Source organism: Vicugna pacos, chromosome 25, assembly GCF_048564905.1.
Source record: "Vicugna pacos chromosome 25, VicPac4, whole genome shotgun sequence".
Classification (NCBI taxonomy): Eukaryota; Metazoa; Chordata; class Mammalia; order Artiodactyla; family Camelidae; genus Vicugna; species Vicugna pacos.
Genome location: NC_133011.1, coordinates 11875907 through 11900557, shown reverse-complemented (window position 1 = coordinate 11900557; position 24651 = coordinate 11875907). Strand labels below are relative to the sequence as shown.

The window sequence follows — 24651 nt, the reverse complement described above, 5'->3', positions numbered from 1 at the left end:
AGAGGTGGATGTCCACCAAAGGGCATGCACAAGAATGGTAACAGCTGTGTGGTTCACAACAGCTCCAAACTGGAAACCACCCAAATTTCCCTCCAGTACAATGGTTAAATTGCGGTGTTTCCATTTAGTGGAATATACATAACAAGGAAAATGAGGGCATTTCTGCACCTCACAACAACACGGATGATTCTCACTAGGAGACTGTTGCACAGAAGGAGCCAGACACAAAAGAGCACAAATTGTAGATTCCATTCATAAAAGTCAAAAATAAACAAAGCTGGTCTATGATGCCAGATATCAGAAGAGTGGTAATGTTGTGGGCAGGAGAGGGTGCAGATGATGACTGACACATCCCAGGCACCACGGTGAAGGGCATGGGGGCATTTTTGGAATAGTGATGATGTCCTGTGTCTCCACATGAAAGATGGTTATGTGGATGTGTCACCTTTTAAAAATTAATTGAACTTATAACTGATGTGTACGCTTTTCTATAAGTGTGTTATATGTGGTAGATTGCACTATTGCCCCTAACCCTTTGCTGTCTCCCCACTGGGGACAGAGTACACTTTCTTCCCTGTTGATGTTAGATTTGTCCAGGACTTCCTTTGGCCAGTTAGAGGTTAGACAGTATGGTGTGAGCAGAAGCATAAGATATATTTGAGTAGTTTGGTTTTGCACTGTTGGATTTCTGCCATAGCTGAGAATATACCTCAGGGGGCTACTGCTCTTTTAGCCTGATTCTCAGAATAATATACATGGAACAGACTGAGCTAGACCTGGAGCTGGAGCCTAAAGTCAGGCCTAGCCATTCAAGTTGCAGCTGATTGTAAGAAAAAAAAAGATTGTTGTTTTAAGCCACTTAAAGTTGATTTGCTTTGTTATGGAGCATTATTGTGGCCATAGCTGACTAATACATCATTTGTCAACAAAAACATTCTCTAAGGTCTCTATGATCCACTTTTCTAATAGTCACCTGTTTCAAATTAAAATTACCAACACCCAACTCTGGCACTTACATGACCTGTTCAGGTCATCTGTTACGTGGATCTCAGTTTCCTTGTCTATAAAAATGGAATGATGCTTACTTTCCAATGCTCCTGGGAAAACTGAAAGAGCCAGTACACCTAAAAGCACTCCACAAATAGCAGAATACAATTTTAAAGTGATGGATGATGGCAGTGAGGTGGGAAAGTAAGCACATACCAAGAAAAGCTGCTTCCCTCTTCCCATGGCACACCCTGACTCAGAGGGTCAGGCCACAAGTGTGGGGAGGAGGCTGGGAACAAAAGTCCAGGCCTGCACTAGAGCAGTGACCAAGCTTCTGAGCGTAGTTCTGTGGGGTCCAGGCTGTCTTGGGAGATGGCAGTGGTGCTTAGGCCTCTCGAAGGCTCCGAGCTAACAGCTTATGCACAGACAAAGCAGGCAATACAGGACCCCAGGAGGCCACCACTGCCCTCATATCTACCTTCCACGCATGACCTTCTATGTGTCTGAAAAACCACGTTTTTCCTTTACTTGGGTTACGGTGCTGTGTGCCTACCCACCCCTGTGAATCCTCACCGCCTTTCTCACAGCACTTCTCAGTTTACAAAGAGCAGTTTACAAAGAACCATCTGTTCTCTCATTTTGGTCTTATTTCCACTGTGTGGATAAGGAACCCGAGACTCTGAGAGATTGAGTGATTCCTGCAAGGCCACTTAGTTCATGAGCATTAGAGCTGAATTTGCAAGAGGTTTTCTGACCAAAGCTTAGATAGGTAACTCTCTGATGTGGCCAAGAATTCCATCATTGGATAACCCAGATGGATTTTCAGAAAACAGTGTTGGCCTGAGGGACGGGACCAGTAAACACTGACAGAGGAGAGGGGAAAGATGGGTTTGGAGTGTTGGTAAGCAGGTCCGCAGTGGGCTTTGATGGTAGGGGGAGGGGGAAGCGAGGGAGGAGAGGGGGAGGGGTGGGGAGGGGAGGGGGCAGGAAGCACGGGGGGGGGGAATGAGGAAGTGAGAGGGAAGAATGTCCCCACGGGGGGAGCCAGGGCAGCAAGAGGAACGCTTCCCAACAACAGCTCTGAGAGAGAAGGAAGAACTGGGAGGGCTGCCAGCTAAGGTCCAGGGGCTCCGCAGCCCTGCCTCATCTCCAAAAGCAACGGTGCAGGGGTGATGCTGTCACCACGTTCTGCAACCAGAGCCCTCCTGGGGACCCTCCCACGGCCACGGTCGGTCGGAGGGTGTGAGGTAGGACGCGTACTACATATGCCCTTCTCTCCCCTTCCCTGCCAACCCCTGACCTGGCCGACGGCTGGCCAGAGCCTGGTTCCTGTAACCAGTATCGTCCTCACTATCAAGATGAGGAGAACTGCAACAGAAAAGCAGATCCTTGAACAAAGCTGTATTTAAACAAACACACGCTTCCTTTAGAGCGCAGATATCTAGGACCCGTTTCTAGGACCCGTTTCCGCTAATTCAACAAAACACAGCAACACTCAAGGCGGGGGTGGGGGGGTGGGTCTTGCTATTTTCTTTGCGACACTTTTCACAGGGTGGGTGGAGGACTTCCTCTGGCAAGGTGAGCTGGCTCCTTCCCTGCTCTGTCCCTGGGTACCGTCTCAGCTTGGCTCTGCCCTGAAGCAAGCCTCTCCCCCTTTCTCCCATCCCAAGTCTGTTCTGTGACCTACCTCGGTGGTCCGGAGGCCATTCTGTTTCTGGGTCAGGGGGCCTGAGCTGAGGCTCTGGGGATTCGGGCACTGGGTCCCACAGCTCATCTTCTTCTCTGCGTTGGGCATTCCACCTGGGGCTGTAGATCGGGACACACCGCTGGAGGACAATCCGTCTTCAAGCACACCTAGGGGAGGGAAGCAGAAGATGGCAGTAGAGTCGTGCATGTGGCAGTTGCTGCAAACAATCCCCAAGACTGTGGGGGAAAGACAGCAAAAAAGAAGAAATAAAAGTCACGCAGAATCTCACCATGCAGAGCTACCGTTTTCTATACAAACATGCATGGGTTGGTTTTTTGTTTGTTTGTTTGTTTTTTACAAAAATGAGACTGTAAAGTAATTTTGTAACCTAAAATTTTTACTTATTAATACATCAGTGACACTTGTCCATGCCATTAGATATTCTGCCATATTACTTTTCACACACTTTGTCATTGTATAGATGTGTCACCATCTATTTAACTAATCCCCTCCAACTGGTTCTTTGCTACTTTTTCATAACAAATGTTACTGTGATGAAGCCCCTTGGGTTGATTTATTCTTAATTACTTCCTTAGGATACATTCCTAGAAGTGGGATTACTGGTTTGAAGGCTATACATCGTTTTTTAACATAATTCCATTTTAAGGTGTTGGGCTGAGCATGTTTTACTCCCATAACAAATACCAAAGAAATGATAGAATGAAGTTTAAATATGGCCTCATTGAGAAGCAAGAGGAAGACTACAGCGAGGAGTTCATGGATAAAGAGTATCTGACTGAAGGTAAAAGGTGGCCCAGGGGGCACGACCGGAGTGCCAAGTGGGAGACAAAGGCTCTGTGATAACCACGGGGAAGCCGGGGACAGCCAGGTAGGCTGGTCATTCTACTCCTCCACCGGCTGAAGCCAGCCAGCAACGGTGGAGCAGTCTGTGAGGGTAGGACATGGTGATACAAAAAGAAAGATGTATCTGGTCTTTGTCCCCAGTTCCTGGCACAGAGCTCCTAAAACCCTGAGTAAGAGGGGTGACAGCAGCATCTTCTACTATAACATTTGGTATCTGCTTGCACTTCATGACACAGAGCTCCTAAATTTCTCCCACAGAAGAGTCTAAAACAAAGCTTCTCCTTATGGTCCAGGGACCAAACTGCTGTTACTGGTCTGCTGTGGGATAAATGTAAGAACTGAACACAAGCATTTGGAAATGTCTACAGCAATCTGACGTTGCTGGACCACAAAGGAAAACTAGTTCTTATATCATCATGCAGAGATATGCCCGGTTAACAAGGCGGTGACATCTTTCTGGAAGATGCTCTTGGTGCCTGCCCAGGTCCACCTACCCGACCCTACACCCATCCATCCCCTAATTGTGGTAGATGCTGGTGGCTAATGGCTCATGATTGTCCCCTTCTCCTAAGACTTGCCCTTGGCCAAAGGAGGCCCCCTCACTGGAAGAGGCCAGGTACAGCCCATGGCCAACGACTGACTTAAAGTGTGGGAGGGTGGGGGGTGTGGGAGAGGGGTGTGTATACAACAGCCCTGACCCCTTGCCTCGGAGCAGGGCAATGTCTACAAAGCAACATTTCTCCAAAGTAACTCACAAGATCAGGCTGGGGCTAGACTGATCCTGAAACTACACCTTTGCCCAGCTCCTTCTCTTGGCCCATCCTGCTTCCCTCACACCATTCTCCTCCTCCGAGTGTCTCCAGGAGTCACTTGCACAAAATCCCCATTCAGGCTCTGCTTCTAGAGAACCAAACCTAAGACAGCATATTCCTTGCATGGTGGAGATACTCCTTCTGCCCCTCCACGCTCACTCTCCCCTTCTCTTCACCCCACTCTGTGTCCCAGGACACTGGCTTGACCGCACCTTGTCCACCAACTCCCTTGCCCACTGGCCTCTAGTGGGGTTTGCCCAGGGGCATCACTAGCTATTGCCAGGGGATACTCTGCAGGAGCATCCTGAGGTCGGGTCTTTATTTCCCTAGCTCCCTCCCAGCAGGGTTGCCATGGGTGCACTGTGTCCTCTCTACACTCCTCCCCCAGAAAAGGGTACAGAACCAAGAGGTTTCTGATGACTTCAAGGAGAGCTCAGAGGAGTGGTGAGAAGAGAGAACAGATGGTAAGTTATTGAGTAGGGAGTTACCGATGCTGTATCAGTCAGAGTTCATAGCTGCAAGCAACAAAAATTGATGCCAGTGAATTAAAGTAGAAAAGTGATTCATTCAGATGATCTGAGAAGCTCACAGAATATTTGGGAGAGCTGGAGGCTGAGGCACAGAAGCTATCAGTTAAGGAACAATGCCCCAGATCCTTCTATGGAACCTGATCCACCAACCCCTGGCCCCTGGAAACTCGCCTCAGCATTGCTGCCACACCCTACTAAAAAATTATTGTTGTTTTTCTGAAATTTAAGCTTAATTGGGTGTCCTGAATTTTATCTGGCTATCCTACTAGGCGCCAAGCGCTCCAGACTGGTGGGACTTTGTTGTGAAAGCTGCATGTACTAGACCCTGAGCGCCATCTGCATCTCTACTCCACGCAACTCCTCTCAAGCCTGGGCCGTGAGGAAGAGACTTATTTTACAGGAGAAGAAACTGAAGTTGAACCCACGTTCTGTGTATTTCCAAAGTCTGTGGTCTCAGCAAGTATTCACATTTCCTTTGAGGAAAAACTCCCAAGTACGCAATTCTCAAATTTTAGTGAGCACAGACCCACCTGTTAAAATACAGATCCTTATACCCAATCCCCAGAACTTCTGATTCATTAGGGGCCCAGGAATATGCATTTTAACAAGTTCTTTCCATCCTACCCCACCTCCAGGGACTCTGAGACAGGGAATTCTAAAGACTACGCTTTGAAGCTCCCAACACAGAGACTGACACTCATACTCATTTTGCCCGAAAAATGCCCCTCTATTTCTTTCCATAGTGAATTCTGCAGTAGTAACTTGAGGGACATTTGTGTGCCCCTAGGGCAGGTCTTTTTTGGACACCCTTCACAAAATTTTCATTCCACGCAGAAGACAAGCCAATCACTGGCTTTGCCAAAAGATGGGAAACAGCTGAGTCCAAAGCTTGATGATAAATTGCAACCAATGCCTTCTTGCGAGTTTTGTGCTATTTTGGAAATGGAGCTGGGAGAGGGGCAGAGCGTAGAAGTTAAAAATGACAGCCAGAAGCCATGGGGAGAGTAGGACAAGGGGCAATTCCTCCTTAACCCTTGGTGAAGGTGATCACAGAGTCTGTTCAAAGTAATTGAAGCCACCTGCAAGTCAATGACCGAAGTCAATGACCTCAATGACTGAAGACTAAAGTAGGAGTCATTAGCAGTCTGTTTGGGAAGAATCTCCTAAAGTCACATCAGATAAGATTTTGGCTCATCAAGCACTGTCTGGGCTCAAGTTCTGAACACATGGCTGATGATAATTTTGTTTGAACTGAGTTATAAATTAAATAAACTGCAACTACCCAGCTACCTACTGAGAATTTGTTTCTTCATCTTTCAAAATGAGCTAGAACGGGAAGGTGTCTGTCATTTCTTCAATCTGATGAGTAATTTTGAATACATAATGTGACCTTTGGGATGGCTAAAGTAAGAAAATCCTTAAAAATGGTAACCCTTACATTTACTGTCAATTGATTTTGGGCAATGGTGCCAAGATATTTCAATGGGAGAAAGAATTGTTTTTTCCAAATATGTGGGACAACTGGACATTTACATGCCAAAGAATGAAATTGGACCCCTACCTCATACCATATACAAAAGTTAACCCAAAGTGGACCAAAGATCTAAATGTAATTGCTTAAACTATGAAACACTGAAAAGAAAACATAAGTGTAAGTCTTCACAACCTCGGATTAGGCAATGGTTTCTTTAAAATGATGCCAAAAGCACAAGCAATAAGAACAGAAAGTAGGTAAATTGCAGATCATCAAACTTTAAAACTTTTGTGCTTCAAAGGACACCATAAATAAAGTGAGAAGACAATTCACAGAACAGGAGAATATCTTTGCAAATTATACATCCAGTAAGGGATTCTTATTCCCCCAAACCCATACAATTCAATGATAAAAAGACAAAGAACCCAATTAAAGCATGGGCAAAGAAGCTGAATAGATATTTTTCCCCAAGAGATATGCAAATGGTAAATAAGTAAATGAAAAGGTATTCAACATCACTACTAGGAAAATACAAATCAAAACCAGAATGAGATTATCACTTTTCATCCACTAGAATGGCTATAAAAAGAGACAGGTAACAAGAGTTGACAAAGATGTGGAGAATTTGGAACCCTCATACACTGCCGGTGGGAATGTAAAATGGGGCAGCCACTTTAGAAATCAGTCTGGCAGATCCCCCAAAGGTTAGACACAGTTACCATATGACCCAGAAATTCCACTCCTCCATATGTACCTAAGAGAAATGGAAACCTATGTCCACACAAAGACTTGTACATGAATGTTCACAGCAGCATTGTCCATAATAGCCAAAAAGTAGAAGGATCCTAAATATCCACTGACTGATGGATGGATAAATAAAATACAGTATATACCTACAATAGACTGTTATTTGGCAGCAAAGTGAAATAGTGATGCCTGCTGCAACACTGGTAAACCCTGAAAACACTACACTAAGTGAAAGTGTAGTGTTTCAGTTACAGAAGGTCACATATTGTATTATTCCATTTATATGAAATGTTCAGAAAGAGGCAAATCCATAGACAGAAAAGGACATTAGTGGTTGCCTGGAGCTGGGGTGCATGGGGGTTGGGGAATGAAGAGTGACTGTCAATAGATGTGGGGCTTCTTTTTAAGGTGATGAAAATGTTCTAAAATTGATTGTGGGGATGATTCCACAACTCTAAGAATATACTAAAAACTGTTTAATTATACACTTTAGATAGGTCAATTGTATGGTATGTGAATTATAGCTCAATGAAGCTGTAATCTTAAAAATGGTGAGCAACACATTTTGGAATGTTCCATTGTCTAGAGAAAATGAAGCACATTTGGATTTGCACAGTAATAGTCGAGGAGAGAGACTGACCAAGGGACTTAGAGTCTCTAAGGACAACTGCAGGCCTAGCCTCACAGTCCCCAAAGGCCCTCGGTCCTGGCGAGGAGGGCACTGGAGATGAGTCACAGGCCTGTCACATCTGCCCTTGGCCGTGGGGGTTGGTGGTAGAAAAGGCTTCCCCATGGTCCCCAGCCGCGTGCAAGAAAGAGGCTGAGAGCAACAGCTGGAATGGAAAGGACCATGAGAAGAAGCTAGGAGAGTCCCATCTGTCCTTGGTGAAATCAGGCCTGAATTCTTCTCTCCCCAGAGACACTAGGAGACAACAAACTAGCCAAGGAACTGGGAGGCAGCCAAAAGGAAAACTCAAAATCTCCCTTTTCTTCTCCCTACTGATTCCCTTAGAATCTGTCAGTGTTACCCTTCCCTCTCCTGCTTCCATCCCCTCTGTGGCACTTCCCTTCCTTGAAGCCTCCACCTCTGCTCCAGGATCATCACAGAGAAGGTTCTCCAGGGCGGGTTCGTGCCTCATCTCTGGGTTAATCACAGTGTGGCTGCCTCAACTCTGTAATCAAAACTCAGCTCTCTCACATCACAGATCTTACTGTTTCGAAACAGACTCAGACATAGAAAACAAACTTCACCCGGTCACCAGCTGGGGTTGTGGGAGGGAAGGGATAAATTGGGAGTTTGGGATTTGCAGATACACACTACTATATATAAAATAGATAAATAACAAGATCCTACTGTATAGCATAGGGAACTGTATTCAATATTTTGTAGTAACGTATAATAAAAAAGAATATGAAAAGGAATATATGTCTGTGTATGTATGACTGAAACGTTATGCTGTACACCAGAAATTGACACAACATTGTAAACTGGCTACACTTTAATTTTAAAAACCTTACTATTTCTAAGGTTTGCAATATTGCTTTTATTATCAGTCTTTCAATTAGCCAGTCATTTGAAAAATATTTATTCAGTGCCTACTATGTGCCGGGCACTATGCTGGGTGCTTGTACTCTAGTAGGGTTGCAGTCTCTCAGCTAAGTCCTCCCCTCCACCTACCTTCCTTTTCTTCCTGCCTCTCCCAGTCTCCCCAGTTCCACACCACAGAGGGTAAGGAGATGGAGGAAAAGTTGAATTCTCACTGGTGGGAGAAGGAAGATAAGCATCTGAACTAGTGTTAACACAATTCTCCCTGAGAGATAGAGGGCGAGGCAAGGCAGAGGACATTTGGAAGACAACTAATCATACCCCTTCCTCATCCCCGTGGCCCAGTCTGGCTCCCACCTTCTTAATGGGGTTGAAACTGCCTCTCCAGGAAATTGTTTACCTGAGCAGCCCCAGGCACCCTGGCCAGCGGCGCCCTCACCACAGAATACTCTCTGAAGGTGACATGTTGACCCTGGGAAGAAAGCCCCAGGAGTCGGGTGGGAGGAGGAGGCCCCTCCAGTGGTTGGTGCCTTCCTTGGCCAAGGCCCTGCCCATCACGGCCCCATTTCTCGGTAAGTGAGCTTGACTGGGAAGGCTTACTTTGATCTTGTATTCTTCCCCCACTTCCTTATGTGTCCAGACAAGATATCCTTCTTGTGGCCTGGCTTCTTTCCACAAAGTCTGCAGATCTAATCAGCCAGGGATTTAGAAACACCCCAGGGGTTACGCCTCGCACGGCTGAAAGGTGCCGGCCCCACGCTAGTCTCACGGCCTGCCCTTGACTCTCGCTTAGTCAGTGAAATCGGACCTCAGGGAAACAGTCTTCCAATGCAGTCTTCTCCCTGTTTTCTTTTTGCCTTGGTTCAGTCACTTTCAGGGTGGTTCACTCTTTTAGGAAGTGGCAGCTTGTTTCCTGTTTTTTTTTCAAAGCTCCTGGACAGTTTTTGAGTTTAGCGCAACCAGCTTCTCCAGCAGGCTCTTTCCAGGCCAGCTGTAGCTGGTACTAAGTTGTTCTCAGATGCACATTAGAAATTAGGGGACATATCCTTACTAGATATAAGAAGTATACTGGGGCCAATCAGAATTTGGAGATTTAGGTCAACTGAATTGTTTTAATTCTTGAAAATTTAGATCATCTAAAGCCATCAGTCAATCCTGTAGCATCTGTGAGTGCCTCCCCTGTGCCTACTAGCCCTGGGCTGTCACTAGGGGATATAAAACACTTGCCTGACCGAATCGTTCCTGCTTCTGTAATTTAGTTAGAAACGTAATCGTTTATTTAAGAATTACTGGAAAATAGAGCCGTGCAAAATTTAAATAGCAAGGTATCATTTCTGACCCATCAGAGTGGCAAAAGTTAAGAAGTCTGATAACCCTAAATGTCGAAAGGGGTTCAGTGAATGGGTTCTCTTGTATTGCTGGTGGGGGTGCAAACAGAACTATCTATTTTGGGAAAGTTGGCAGAATCTATGCAAGTTTAAAACGTGTGTACATTATGACACAGCAATTTCAGTCCCCACTGTCTCCTGTAGAAAACCACCCCCCATTGCACAAAGGCCGGTTGACGGCATTCTTTGCATCCCTGTAATAGTGAAAAAGAAATTAACGTAGCCATTCGTCAGCTGGATAATTACTAAATTAACTGTTTTACCTATACTATATTATGGAATTCTATACAATAATTTAAAAGTATAAAGATTTATATAAACAGAAGTTCAATACATGATAATGAGTGGAATAAAGCAAGCAGAAGATAAATGTGTAAGAATGGTAGCTTTTGCGTAGGAAAGAAAAAATTATATTATATACTATATTTTTATTGCTGTATTTTTTGCATAATGATACACATATGTATGTGTATATATAGCTTTATGTATGTATATGTATACGTGTGTGTGTGCGTATACACCCAACAAACTGATAACAATGTCCCTAGGGAAAAGGCAGGGGACCACGATCAGAGGGTGGTTAATGGGGTCTTATCTATAACATTTCTACTTTGTAAATCTATTACTTGTGAAATAAAAACAATTTTAAACAATAGAGCTATGTCATATTCTGCCTTTTTCTCATTAGTAATGGCTTTGCCCCCCACCCAGAATATCTGGCTATTTAATTTTTAGTTATTAGATTATAGTAACCAAATACAACCAAGACCAAGCATGACACACAGGAATTACCGCATTGCTGTTAGCCTATTCTACAAAGACAGTGCAACCACTTTAAAATCAAGATATGCAACGTCTGCCTCTCTGAAGGCAGCCAGACAATTCACTGAGGCACCCTAAAAGTAAATGTGGATGGAGCAAATTACAGTTGTTGGTAAGAACCTGGGGATTACTTATGTGACTGAGTTCAGACATGGTTAGTCCTCACTGGGGAGAGGATTCCTGAGCAATGTTTAAAAAGAAAGACTGGGTGGCTTTGGCATGAAGGGTAACAGAAGAAATGACATGAACACATTTGTGGGCTCCCACTGAGTGCCAGCCCCACACTCAGAGCTAAAGAAATAAAGATGGAAAGGCTCCTGAAATGACTGGTAGCAAAGAGCATGGAGTTGGAATTGGGTTCCCAACTCACTTCATTGTCACATCAACCTTCCACGTAGGTGTTACAACCTCCCTCTTTTTTTTTTTTTTTATTCAGAATAGGAAACAGAGGTTCAAGAAGGCTAAGTAACCTGCCTGAGGTCCTACAGCCTGTGCCACAGCCAGGCTTCCACCCTACGTCTGTCAGACTCTAAAACCTTTGATTTCACACTCATTCGTGTTTACTCGCATCATTAAAAAAAATCGACAGCGAAACATGTTCTCCCTTTTCAGGGCTAGGCAACAGCAAGGAGATGTACGGTGCCATCAAAATAAGTGGAAGGCTTTTTGTTGTTTTGGAGGTAACCCACAGCTCAAATGTCTTACTCCTTCAGGGAAGAGCAGGTCTTTGGAATACCTCAGAATCCAAGTAACTTGCAGCAGAATCAAGTAGGTCACAGTGAAGTGCAGACAGAGGGAAGACGGGTATATCTAATTAAACTAGCTTCATGCATTTTCCTACCCCTCAGACCCCTGAGACTGTCCTCCTGCTGGGTGCTCAGCCCTCTGGGTTTCCCACCGAGGAGTCAGCTTCTCTCCCCAACACTGAGAAGCCACACATCAGCTCCCGTTTCAGGGGTGCAGCCAGCTGGCCTTGGACAATCTCTACCCCAGGCAGGATCATGACAACTTTCTCTGGGATGGAAAATAATTCCAGGGATGCTCACAAGGCCAGGATGTTGCAGGCATCTAGTGATCCAATCAAGGGGGTAGAGAGAGGCTGCCAAACGAAGAGGAGAAGGGATGGCATGGTGGCTTGTAGATTCTGTTCTCCACTGGGCGGCCAGAACTATCTATCCATCTATCCGTCTGTGTATCTATATTCTTTGTTTTTGATTGAAGTAGAGTTGGTTTACAATGTGTTAATTTCCAGCGTACAGCACAGTGATATACATGTATATATATCCCTTTTCATATTCATTTTCATTATAGGCTATTACAAGGTACCGAATAGAGCAGAACAACACTTTAGAGCTATGAATCTGATCCCGGCCCACCCTTCGTGGACTTCTCAATGCCTTTAGGATAAAGTCCCCGATCCCTGCACGCCCGCAAGGCTCTTTGCTCTATGTTCTTGTCTTACTGGATGTAAAAGGCACCTCACTGCCTGTACACGCTGTCCCATCTATCCACAAAGCTCTTCCCTCGGCCTGGCTGATTCTCTGTGTCAACCTAAGCATGACGTCCACAGGGGGCCTTCCCAGACTCCTCCCTCACACAGGGTTAGGTTCCCCTGGTCCCCTCCCGCAGCACCTTGTACTTCTTTGGATCGTTCATCACTGTTGGAATTTTCTGTTCCGGGACTGCCTGCCCTACTAGTCTGGCTGCTCCATGAAGCCAAGGACCATGTCTGTCTTGTTCATTACCATGCCTGGCATATATCAGCATTCAAGACGTGTTTGTTGGAAGAGTCTTGGGCCGCTGAGCAGGTTGCCAGAGCTAGGATCATCGTTCAGGACGAAGCTGCCATACAGACCTCCGTGTGTTCAGTGTTTCCCCCTTGATGTACCAAGCAGCTGAAATTCCAAAGGAAGCAAGTGCAAACATGCACTGCACCAGCTGTTCTGATCACTGGAGGTATCAGGGAGCGAAGGAAAGAGCTCACAGAAACAGTGTAAGCAGCCCTGCCGGCCGCACACCTCGCACCACACTTCAGGTTCCTGAGACTCCCGGGGGCTCCCAATCAAGGCTGGCGTCTTTCCAGGATTTGGGGCTGAGGGCAAACGCAAAGGCAGTTTGTAGGTCTCGCCAGATTCCATTTGCCCTCTGGGGCTCCTGCTGCAAGAAGGAAGGATGGCTTCCCCTCATCATGAATGTCACACCCTCGGGCAAAAGCAGTTCTCCAACAACCTTAGCTCATTAAGGTCACTCTGTACCCAAATCCAGGAAGGGCTGGTGACAGGGCTGGGCAGTGCTACCCGGAGGCTGGCAACGGTACAGGCGAGAGGTGAGTCATGCTGGGCTTTCCTTTCCTCTCTCTACAGATGGCTGATGGCTGCCAGGAAGGGGAGCTTTGATGGTGGGGCCCTGGGAAGGTGCCAAGGGCATGGCCCTGGGCTTTTGATTCTAGGCTGGAAGGTCTCCAGGGCTAACTTCGTGTAGAAGAAGAACCCCCAGCCTTCAAAGCCCTCCCTCTTTTCCACTGATGCTTGCAATTCCTTCCCCGGGGGACAGTATCTTTTACACTATGATTACCACTAAGGTTTAAGCGAGTTCCAGGAGAGAGAACATGGTAACTTAAATTCACCTCTCTCCACCTTTCCCAATCTTTTAAAAGCAGAGAGGATTCATATATGCTAGAATGACCTCATGGCTTACTTCTGAGTTGAAGAATCTAGGTAATTAACTGGTGGAAAGGAAGTCAAAGAACAGAGAGACATTAGGCTGACTTTTTATTAGAGTTTGGGTGGAGAAGGGGCAGGAAGCAGAAAAGTGGTGTCAAGGATGGGAAGAAGAAGGAGAGAGACTGGGAGATGGGGAGCTACTGCCTGGTTTGTAAAAAAAGTCTGAGTCAGAAGATTTCAGAGAGGTTTTGTTATGCATCAAGAGTAAACTCCTTCCAAAATCCTGCCATTTGAGACAACGTGGACGAATCTGAGGGCATCACGCTAAGTGAAGTAAGCCGGCCAGCCAGAGACAAATACTGCATGGTTTCAGTTATACGTGGAATCTTAACAACACCAACACCAACAAAAAGTTAAATTCATGGGAATAGAGAGGAGAAAAGTAGTTGCCAGGGGCCGAGGGTGGGGGAACTTGGGAGAGGTTGGTTAAAGGGTACAAACTTGGAGGTGTAAGATGAGTAAGGTCTGAGGATCTAATGGATAACGGTGACTGTGACTGTTAACACTATACTGCGTAACTGAAACTTGCTGAGAGAGGAGAAGCCCAGGGATGGATGTGTGTCAATTGATTTGATGGAGAGAATTCTTTCACGATGTACACATGTATCAAGTCATGTTCACACTTTAAGTACCTTACAATTTTATTTAAAATTACACCTCAGTAAAGCTGGAAAAAATAAAAAATTTCTGCTTTTGTGATACTTCTCTTGTGAGACAGAGCAGGATTTGAATTGCTTTTTTTCCTTCATTCCATGTCTCTGAAGCTGCCTCCATTTTGAGACTGAACCTCGTGGGGCCTAAGTGTCTGTGAGCTGAATGACTTCAATTCCTGTTCACTCAGCAAGCATCACCGGCGGCCTGCTGGCTGTGTGTCCAGGAGGACCGTGCCGCAGTGGGGTGGCATTGCCTCTCCAACCAGTCAGGCCCGGGTCCAAATCCCAGCTGTGCCCCTTACAAGCTGTGTGACCATTCTGAAGTGACTCAATTTTAACATTTACCTCTTTTTTTTTTTTTTGGTCTACCAAGTATCAAACTCTCTGATACGATTACTCCCATTTTATAGACCAGGACGCTGCCTCAGAGAGGCCAAGAAACTTGCTCAAAGACAAACAGCCAATGACGGAACCAAGACAGCACTCAGATCTGTGACCCCAAGGACGCCTTGTTCCCATCTACTGTCTGTCGTTGCCCACTACTCAGCATCCCCTGGCCTCAGTTTCCTTGGGTCAAGAATGGGAATGATGATATGTGCACCAAAGATGGGTGCTCAAAGGGGAGAAGAGTAGGGGAGCCCGGCTCCGGGCCTGGCACACAGTCAGGGCTGATTTCTCGACTTCCCAGCCCCAGGCACAAGATGCAGACTGCAGATCCTTTCTTGAGAGTGAAGGGTTGCTGGGGTAATGGTGGGTGAAAGAGATGCAGGAAAGAGCTGGGGACAGCAGAGAATCATCAAGACCAACTCTGCCAAGTCCACGACTCTGTCCCAGATCCAGTCAGGGCATAGCAACCCCTAAAGGGTGGAAGACCCAGAGACTAAGGGACCCCGGAGGCCCATCAAAGGGACAAAGGCTGAGCTGACGCAGGAGCCCCAGGTTATAGAGCAGACGGCTGTTACATTAGGGTCTCTTTACTGCATTTATCTGATATGCAACACGTGTGACAGGGATAAAGGATAAAACAGTATTCACAGCCCTCACTGGGCCTCACCCTCTTCAGAAGGAGTTTGGCCAGCTGGGGGCCTTTCTTGTACTGAAGAGAAACCAACAGAGCCCGAGAAAAACAGACCAGGGGACGGTGGTTCATGACTATTTCCTGCACTTCTCCGATGTGCCAGGCTCTGCTCTAGGGCTGGGGACGCAGCAGTGGAGGAGAGACTCACTCCTTGTCCTTTGGCAGAGATATTTGGGATGCAGGGACAAAAGCTGTCCAAGAGGCCTTGTTGGTGGAAAGGTACAAAATAGGCCAAAGAGAGGCAGAGGCCAAGTCATGGGCGGCCACATGTACCCCGTTAAGGTGTCTGGATGGTGTCCAGTGGGCAGCAGAGCCAGTGTGGAGGAGCCATCTGAAGGGCTCAAACCTGGAGGCAGGGAGTCCAAGAAGGAGAGCCTTGCCTTAGGGCTCTGCTTCCTTCTAGAGTCTCCCTTAGCTCACTGAACGCATTTTTGAGATGATTATCTTCCCAGCTGGACTCACCAAATTGGAACCACTCACGGAAGGCTGCGACTGGTAATTACGCCACTTTAGAAAGTAAGCTTTTGCCAAAATACACACCTGACAAGTGCAATGGAATATTTAGATAGAAAGAGGGGGAAAAAGAAAACAATAGTAAATTAATTAGGATAATCATCTGTAACCACGATCTAGAGAAGAAGGTTTTCAGTAACGATTTCAAAAGGACAAAAAGGACACAGTCGGAATGGACCGATTAAGCCTGACAGCCCACTCACTACACAGCTCACTCTGAGTGCTGAAGTAGTTGATGAGATCCAGAATCCCTCTGTAGCGAACCCATGAGACAGAGATACCATGCATTTTCTATCAGAAGCTGAAATAACTCCAGTTGGGCTGACTTGATTTTTCATTTCTGAAATGCCATAATTGGCTCTTACATCTCCTGTTCTTGTCTCTCAGCTGTCCAAGTAGGATAGCTTTAAAAGCAGGTTTAAGCTTAGTTTTTTCTTCTGAGAAGCCAAGTTCAAGCTCCCCACCTTCAACAAGTTCCTGCAAGGTTCCAGGAGAAGGTGCAGCTGGCTTTGCTTTAAATCATAGTACCGTTCTCGATATTTACAGAAGGAGGCGGCTTTTCCAATGGAAGAGTTTGGACAACATTATCTGTAAAGTGAATAAGTTGTTTGTGTGACCTGATTCCATCCCCAATGCATGGATCCTGTTTTGGAACAGGTTCTGCTGAGCTAGAACCAGGGAATACAAAGCCTGAGAAAAATCAAAATCCCTTTCAGGGATTTTCTTCATTGTGAAACAATAGCAAAACTGATTTTTCTTCAAGTTTCCCACTCAAAATATCTGGATCAAAGCTTAGGGACACACAAGAAGGTAGGTGGCCCTGTGGAAAACTTCATGAACCCAAGGTCATGCAGGGACTTAGATAGAATGGGCACTGACTTGCTTAGACCCCACACCACTGACTGATGGCTTTGTAGGTTCTGTCCAAAAAATTAGCACAGGGTGGCTCACACATCACTGATCACTGAGGGTGGCTCACACATCACTCTAAAAGTCCCCACTCTTTGCTCTAATATATTCCTCTCTCAGAGGCTACATCCATCTTCACTCATTTCACTCACATCTGATCCCAGCTCTCTGCTCCTATCAGTTCATCCCAACAAGTACTAGCATGCCAGACATTTCACCAGCCTCTGGGGACTCGCAGGGACCTAGTTACAGTCTTCACCCCACAGGTACTCACATTCAGAGAGAGAGTCAGAAACAGAAATCACTGCAGTCCTTGTAAATCCAGTAATCCTTGTGGCCCAGGCTCAGAATGAACATTAGACTGAAGGAAAGAACATTCAACACTCATAGGTTATTAGAAAGTCATCTAAATCCTTTACTTGCTTTTCTTAGAGATGAGCAAAGGGAGTTCCATTCATAAGTCACTGCAACACTTTATAATGTCCCTAGATACATACTGAATTAGTAATCTGGAAAACAAAATGCTGGGCAGAGTGGAAACATGAGGAAAAGTTCAAAGACATGAAAGGTGGCAGATCAAAGAGGATGAGACTAGAGGGAGGAAAACTGGTTAGGACTGTTGCGCTCTCTGGATGCAAGAGGGCATGAGGACCTCAGCTCTGACAGGGGGGTGCGGTGGGTTGAACAGGATGGATGCAAGAGATAGAGGAGAAGAGAGGGCAGAGAAGCCCACAGTCCTGCAGGACCAGCTGCAGCCCAGCCTTCCCACACGGAAGTCCCTCAGGTCACGTCAGACTCAGCTTGTCCAGACGGAGCTTGTCATGTTCCCTTCCTGCATCTCTCACGTATGTCAGCTGTGCTATGAGTTTTCTAGCTTCTCGTCTTAAAAACTTGTGAGTTATTTCCTTTCTCTTTTCCTTCTTTCCCTATAATCAAGTCTGACACTAAGCTCTATCATTTCTTCCTTTTAGAAGTCTTCCCCAGTAGCTCTTGGCTCTCCTTTTATGCTCCTCGTGGAGAGGTCCCGTTCACCTCCCCTCTGGATTACTGCAGTGGCTGAAAGCTGGCCTCCTCGAGTCCAGTCCCTCTCCTCTGTCCGGAACATCCACATCATGACAGGAAGACGAATCTCCCTAAAGCCTGGTGTTCTTCCTCACACCACACGGCGTCAGATCCAGACACCTCTGCTTGGCGCTCAAGAGCGCGATCAGTCGTGTGGGCTCTCTGTCGTTATGCGGCTTGGCTCTCACCACATGCCTCGCCCTCCAGGCTGGCGGGTGTCCTTATGTTCCCCTGTGTTCTCCGTAGGTGCCAGGCTCACACCCACCTCGGTGATGCTGCTCAGGGTGATCTCTTACCTGCGGCGCTCTTCCTCCTCCTCCACCTTTCCAGCCTGGTGAGGGCGCCGCCGACCAGGGCTTGCTCAACAACGTCCACATCTGTTGTCAGCCTCCCACAGTTCTGCACCAGGTGATTCCCTGCTAACTCCAACTGCTGAGGTTTTCGCTCCCCTGTTCCCTGGGGAACAAAGTCTCTCAAATTGCCCAGCTACCTCCCCTAACCTAAGAAAAAGAAAGATCTCAAGGGAGCTTTGGTATTTACATTTTCCCTCTCATTTTAAGAAAAACACTATGTTTTTCTTAAATCCTCACGCAATTTGTTCTCTAATTCATTTTTTATTATTAAATTATATATTTTATCCTCCCCTTAAAAAATGAAACAAATAAAATAAAAATTGATCTTGATGGATAAATAAATCAGTGATCACTGACTGCAAATAAATAAATAAATAAATAAATACTGTCTTAAAAATTAGATATTATATTTAAAGTGACACTATAACTTAGGTTTAAGTCTTATAACCTTTTGGAAAACATCATCATCTCTACAAACTATAGTTGATATATTCCATTTCTTTTCTTCATCAGAGTTTTCAAATGGTCCTAAAAAGTAGCAGAAGGGTATTTCTGTTTATAGAGAGCCCATTACATGTCAGGCACTGAACTATTTGCTTTATTTTAAGCCTCCCTACTATACTGAGTCAGGTACAAAGTCACTTTTTTCTTAAAAACTGATTTTCATTTAAAAGGCATGCTTAAAGCTCTCTTTCTCGGTGCTACGTATGGAGGTGGCAGCCATCTCCTAGTCGGCATCATGGCCGCCCTCAGACACCTCGTGAAGCCCAAGATCGTCAAAAAGAGGACCAAGAAGTCCATCCGGCACCAGTCAGACCGATATGTCAAAATTAAGTGGAACTGGCAGAAACCCAGAGTCACTGACAACAAAGTGCGCAGGAGGTTCAAAGGCCAGATCCTGATGCCCAGCATCGGCAATGGGAGCATCAAGAAAACAAAGCACATGCTGCCCAGCGGCTTCCACAAGTTCCTGGTCCACAATGTCAAGGAGCTCAAAGTGCTGCTGATGTGCAACAAATCTTACTGTGCTGAGATTGCTCAGTGTCTCCTCCAAGAACTGCAAAGCCACTGTGGAGAGAGCAGCCCAGCTGGCCCCTAGAGTCACCAATCCCAATGCCAGGCTGCACAGCGAAGAAAACGAATAGACAGCTCATGAACATTGTACTTGTGTTAATAAAACCATGAAGCTCAATAAATAAATAAATAAATAAATAAACAAACAAACAAATAAATAAATGGCATGTTTAAAAATGGCACTTGGATATGAAGTTGAAGAAATGCACTTTAAAATCTAATGGAAATTAAAAGTACTTCAGTTGCCACATTTTGACTTTTCAAAGACAATCATTAATTGTTATTTTAGAAAGCTGCCTATTAAAATAAAGATGTGAGATTTCACAAGCAATTTTAGGGGAAAAAATCTAAAACGTGAATACATTAAGATATATAAAAATGTAAGTGCTCATCACAGTTGAATATATCTTGGCATATTATCAAGCAAATATCTGACAAAGTGTTCACAGATTGTGGGCCTATAGAGGTAGAGCTGGAGGAACATGCAGGCGATATTTCCTTTCTATCAGAGGTTGCTTTAGAGCTCCTTGCACCTTTCCAGACCCATATTGCCCATACTGTGCAGTCCGATTTGCTTAAGCATAAAATTATCGATCTTTTCTCATTTTTGAAGGATATATTCTTCATTAGAGATTCTCTCCCTGATCTACTTAATAATCCGACAGCCCCTTTGATAGAACGTAAGATTCCAAACCACTGCAGCGGGCTTGTCCCCCACCATTGGAATATCTTTTCCTGAGTAACCTCATCCTCCCACTTTCAGAGCAGGTGATCTGAGTTAGAGCATGTGACCAAGGGCAGAGCCAATCACCACTCTGCATTCTCCAGGACCATGTGATTGGCTCGGGGCATCACGTGACCCAAGTCAGTAACTCTCGGGACCCCTGCAGAAGCTCCTGGAAAAGAGGCTCTCTCTTTCTCATTGGACATGGTTCTGGGAGATGTGAGGAGCGGCTGTGGCAGTGGTCTGGCCACTGCGAGGGGAGACCCTCTCTGAGAATAGAGCCCTCACAGAAGAAGGGGCTTGAGAGATGGAAAGGGAGATATGAGGTCCCTGACATCACGTGAACCTTGAACCCAGCCTCACCCCAAGGCAGTCCTACCCTCAGCCTGTCTGTTACCTGAGCCAATACAGTTCCTGTTGTTGTAAGCCATCCAATCCGTGGCACTTCATTACAGCAGCCCCAGAAAACTAACACACTTAGTAATCAAAGAGGAAGGACTAGCAGAAATCGGAGGTGCTGACAGGGACTGAATCTTATCTCCAAAGGCCCAGCTTGGGGGAGGAAAGATGCATAGTATCAACAGACTCCAGTTCACAATCTGGTCCCTCCAGTCTACCCAGATCTCTCAGGGAGGTGTCTTTGGTCACAGTCTCCTAGGAATCACTTAACTTTGAGGCCTGGGACAGAACCCCATGTGTCACTCTCAAGGACCAGTGTCTTTTTTTATAGGAAGGAATTAAGCTAACATGGGAACAAGGAAAGTTATTGATAAACTTCAGGTTTTGACAAATTAAGTATGTATGCTACAGCTTTAGGATAACTACTGAAACAGAAAGAGAAGGTGAAAATTCCAAACTAGAATGGGAGAAAACAGCAGAAATGAGAAAAACAACAACCCAGAAGCTGAAAACGGAGGGAAAAAAAACCAGAAAAGTTGGGAGAAGACAATGTGAAGAATTTCACTGGTCCACTTCTCAGCAGAAGTACAAGGTGCACTGCCTCCCTGAGAGGCAGGCGCCCATGATGGACATGGGGGCTGCGGGGTGGTGAAGGTTTGGAGGGATTAATGACAGGGATGAGAGAAGAGGCCACCCGAGATGGAGTCAAATGATCGACTTGCAGTAGTAATCAGGGCCTGGCCGACGATTTAAATCGTGGTTTTGCAGGAGAGCCAATCAGCTATAAAAGATCAAATCAGGCCAAAGTGCTTGGTGAGTACAGAATCAGAGCACAAAGAATTAGAAGTTTCCGAGGCTATTCCAGCCAGGCGTTGGAGGGGTGAAGCCTGGGACAGGAAGATTACTCTCTCATGACACCTGTGCCCTCCCTTTACAGGAGGGCTGGATAAAAAAAACCTGAGACATTCTTATGACTCAGATCCTGCTTTGATTGGATGCTAGAGGTAGACCTACATCAGGCAAGTTATAAATCAACCGAGTAATGACAGCTCTCTGTGCGTTAGTCTGGATGGGTCGCCCGAGCCTGCCCCCTGCTGGCCTCCTGCTGTCAGCAGCTGAACAGTCACAATTCACTGGATGAGTCACCGGTCTGGTTGCTATTTTAAGTCGATTCTCCTTGGCTTCAAGTTCAGAAAGTGATCTCTTACTGTGTTTTTGTCCCCCCACCCCCACGTATACTGACACATGCTCATATATATGCTGAAGCCTCTAGGCCTATTTGGGAGGAGCAAAGGGTAGCAGATGGCAGCATGGACTGGAGGACAGACAGAGAGAATTCCACAGTCACCAGCGATGTGACTAAGCCTCCGGGAGCCAGCATTTTCTCACTGGTAAATTACGGCTTGAAGGTTGGGAGACTGAGGTCAGCTCTAAAGCACCTGGTTTACTGCCTGGCACACAGCAGGCACTCAAACAATGGCAGATCCCTTCCTCTGTGGCTCTCTAGGTTTTGACCACCCAGATTATGTCTGGGGACATGGTATGGCAGGCAAAATAATGCTCCCCCCAACAAATGTCTACTCTTCATCCCCAGAACCTGTGACTGTGTTAGGTTACATGGCAAAGGGGAATTAAGGCTGCAGAAGGAAGTAAGGTTGCTAATTCCAATCAAGGTTGCTATTTTAAGCTGACTTGAAAATAGATTATCCTGGATTATCCAGTGTAATCACAGGAGTCCTTAAAAGCAGAAAAGGGAGGGAGAAAAGTAAGAATCAAAGGTGACGTGGCTGCAGAAAGAAGGCCCCGAGATGAGACTTCACTGGACAGCTTTAAAGATGGAGGAAGAGGCCATAAACCAAGAAATGTGGGCAGCTTCTAGAAGCTGGACAGGGCAAGGAAATTCATTCTCTCCTACAGCAACCAGGGAGGAGCGCCACCCATGCCTTAGCCCAATGACACTGTTTCAGGCTGCAGACTGGAAGGTAATAAATTGTGTTGTTTAAGCTGCTACATTTGTGGTCATTTGTTACATCAGCAACAGGAAACTAATACACTTGGCATCATAGGATTTTTCCCATCCCGCTTTCAGAGACCATGCATGGGAATTCAGTTAGTACCTAATAGTGCTCTGAAAATTTAGGTATTCCAGTGACACAACCATGACTTCTATGTCTGGGACCAATGTGAGCAATTATACGCCTAGGTTAGTGGGTCTGTATGGAGCAGGGGTGATGGGGCTGGTGAGTTACTCATCCCAGCCTCTGTGTGAGAAAAGAACTGACCACTGCTAGCAACTCTGGGGCAGCTCTCCTGAAGCCTGAATGGTCCACCTGCTGCAGGGAAACAGGCCTCCTGACACCCAGGCCAGGGAGGCTCTCCCTCTGGTCCGTATTTTACAGTGTACGTCTCCCTGGATCCTGCAGTGAATCACGAGGAAGGGGGAGGGGCTTGAAGGATGCTGAAGTTGGAAGCCTCCTTCCTTGAACTGCTACTGTGGGTGAGGTTGACGCTCTGCATCTAAAATATCTTGGAAGCAGCTCCTGTGCCAGCCTGGCGTGAACTCTGCCAAGTTTTCTGGAGGTTAGTTCCAAAGGTCATTTCATCCCCGTGACCAAGCACAGGAGCCCTGATCCAGCCAACCTGGAAGACCCAGATTCAGGTTCCTGTGCAGTCAGCTCCCTGAGGACCCGTGATGACTAGTAACAACAAGCCACTGACACCACTGGGCTCTGAACACTGCTGCTTCCTCTTCCTTAGGCTCCAGCTGTCTTCCGTTTTCCAACTGGGAACTGCATTCCTCCCACTGGCCCACCTGTCCTATCTTTGGCCTTATCTTTTAGCTAGAAATCTGCTCATTTCTCCCCCGTGTTCTTCACAGCTCCCCACTTCTGCATCATTATTTCCCGGGCTGCCAGTAATCCCAGGAGCTGGCTGGGCCTGCCCTGTGGGCAGTCGTTTCTGTGCCTCACATCCCCTCTGGCTAGGAGCAACAACTCAGGGCTAGTGCAGGGGGTACAACCACCTCCGTCTGATCAGGAACTGGGAATTCTAGTCCTCATCTGACTTCCCAAAGCCCTGAGATTCTAAGGCCCCCATGACCTTCTATTACCTCTTCCGTACCATTTCCAGCTCTCACCACTGAGTCATCGCACAGTAGTCATCTGCCCACAGCCTCATCCGCCCACTAAAACCTTCAGTACCTCGAGAACAGAACCTAGTGTCGGTCACGGTCAAAGCCTGGAGCCTAGCACAGTACCTGGCATGTAGCTGATGCTCACGAAGTTGTAATGACTCCAGACTAACTGCCTCAAACCCATTTCAGAACAAGAGAGCGCTTAACCGGACACACCCTGCCGGGAACCAGCTGTCTGCTTCAGAGACACCATCTCCCCTCACAACCCTCAGCTGGAAAATGAGGCGGTCGGACCAGGCCGAAGCAATGTCTAAGGGGCCTGTTCTGCTAAATGTCTGTGACTCCTGGTAAAGCTCAGTGCACGTCTGTCCAGCACAGTGACCCTGTAATTAGTGGTTTTATGTGTGAAGAACAATTATCTGAAAGCTGGGAAGAGACGATTCATATCATGCCAGGAGCACTTCCCAGCAAGCTCACCTTAAGGTCTTCAGGCTCTGTGGGCCCAAGAGCCTAGCACAGTGGTCCTTAACGGGTGACATCACCCCCTACAGACATCCGGGGACATTTCTGGTTGTTGACAGGGAGACAGCTCCTGGCATCTAATCCGGGGAGGCCAGAGATGCTGCTAAACATCCTACAATGCCCGGGGCGGCTTCTTGCAGCAAAGAACATTCCAGGCCCCAGGACAGCAATAGTGCTGAGGTCAGAAGGGCCTGTTCTGGAGTCTGCAACTTTGTTCACACATTTTGCTATGACCCAAATATTTTACAGTTCTGGGAGCTGATAATGTGTGATGAGTTTCTTTCCCATTTACTAGAGAGAATAACCCCCAAACCACATTCTACCTTTTTTTTTCTTTTTTGCCCTATAGGATATAACAAGTTTTGTATTTAATTTAGTAACGTTATTTCTGCTTTCCTTCTTTCCACTGCTTACTTACCATCCAGGGTGTTGACATGAGCATGATCCATACATCTTACTGAAATTTCTCCAGCGTTACTTATTGTCCTTTGTGTGTTTGTATTTAGTCCTGTCCGGTTTCACACACACGTAGGTTCCTGTAGCCATCACCACAGTCCAGATACACAACAGCTCCAACACCACAAGGATTCCTGCAGCCCCTTTAATGACCACACCCTCATATTCTCTTTTGGCCTGGCTTTACCACCCTGC

The 24651-nt window shown here is 46.3% G+C and overlaps 2 protein-coding genes and 1 pseudogene across 3 annotated transcripts in view; 2 read left to right on the top strand and 1 right to left on the bottom strand.

Annotated features, from left to right (window-relative positions):
• Positions 1-24651, bottom strand: part of BAALC (BAALC binder of MAP3K1 and KLF4) — a 328207-nt gene that overhangs the window by 281177 nt on the left and 22379 nt on the right. For both annotated transcript variants that reach the window (XM_072949594.1, XM_072949593.1), the window contains exon 2: positions 2675-2841. In XM_072949594.1, coding sequence (XP_072805695.1) covers positions 2675-2841 — 167 coding nt within the window. The remainder of the gene's footprint in view (positions 1-2674; positions 2842-24651) is intronic.
• Positions 17282-18182, top strand: LOC140689261 (uncharacterized). Its single transcript, XM_072949592.1, has 2 exons — positions 17282-17578; positions 17705-18182. The coding sequence occupies exons 1-2, from the start codon at positions 17366-17368 to the stop codon at positions 18131-18133; spliced, it is 642 nt and encodes a 213-aa protein (XP_072805693.1). The 5' UTR covers positions 17282-17365; the 3' UTR covers positions 18134-18182.
• On the top strand, positions 18855-19293 carry LOC140689262 (large ribosomal subunit protein eL32-like; annotated as a pseudogene).

Excerpts from the sequence above, each read along its gene's own strand:
- LOC140689261 (XM_072949592.1), top strand. The coding sequence starts at position 17,366 with ATGCAAGAGGGCATGAGGACCTCAGCTCTGACAGGGGGGTGCGGTGGG. Across the intron at positions 17,579-17,704 it reads TCCCTTCCTGCATCTCTCAC|AAGTCTTCCCCAGTAGCTCT; the intron begins GTATGTCAGCTG and ends TCTTCCTTTTAG.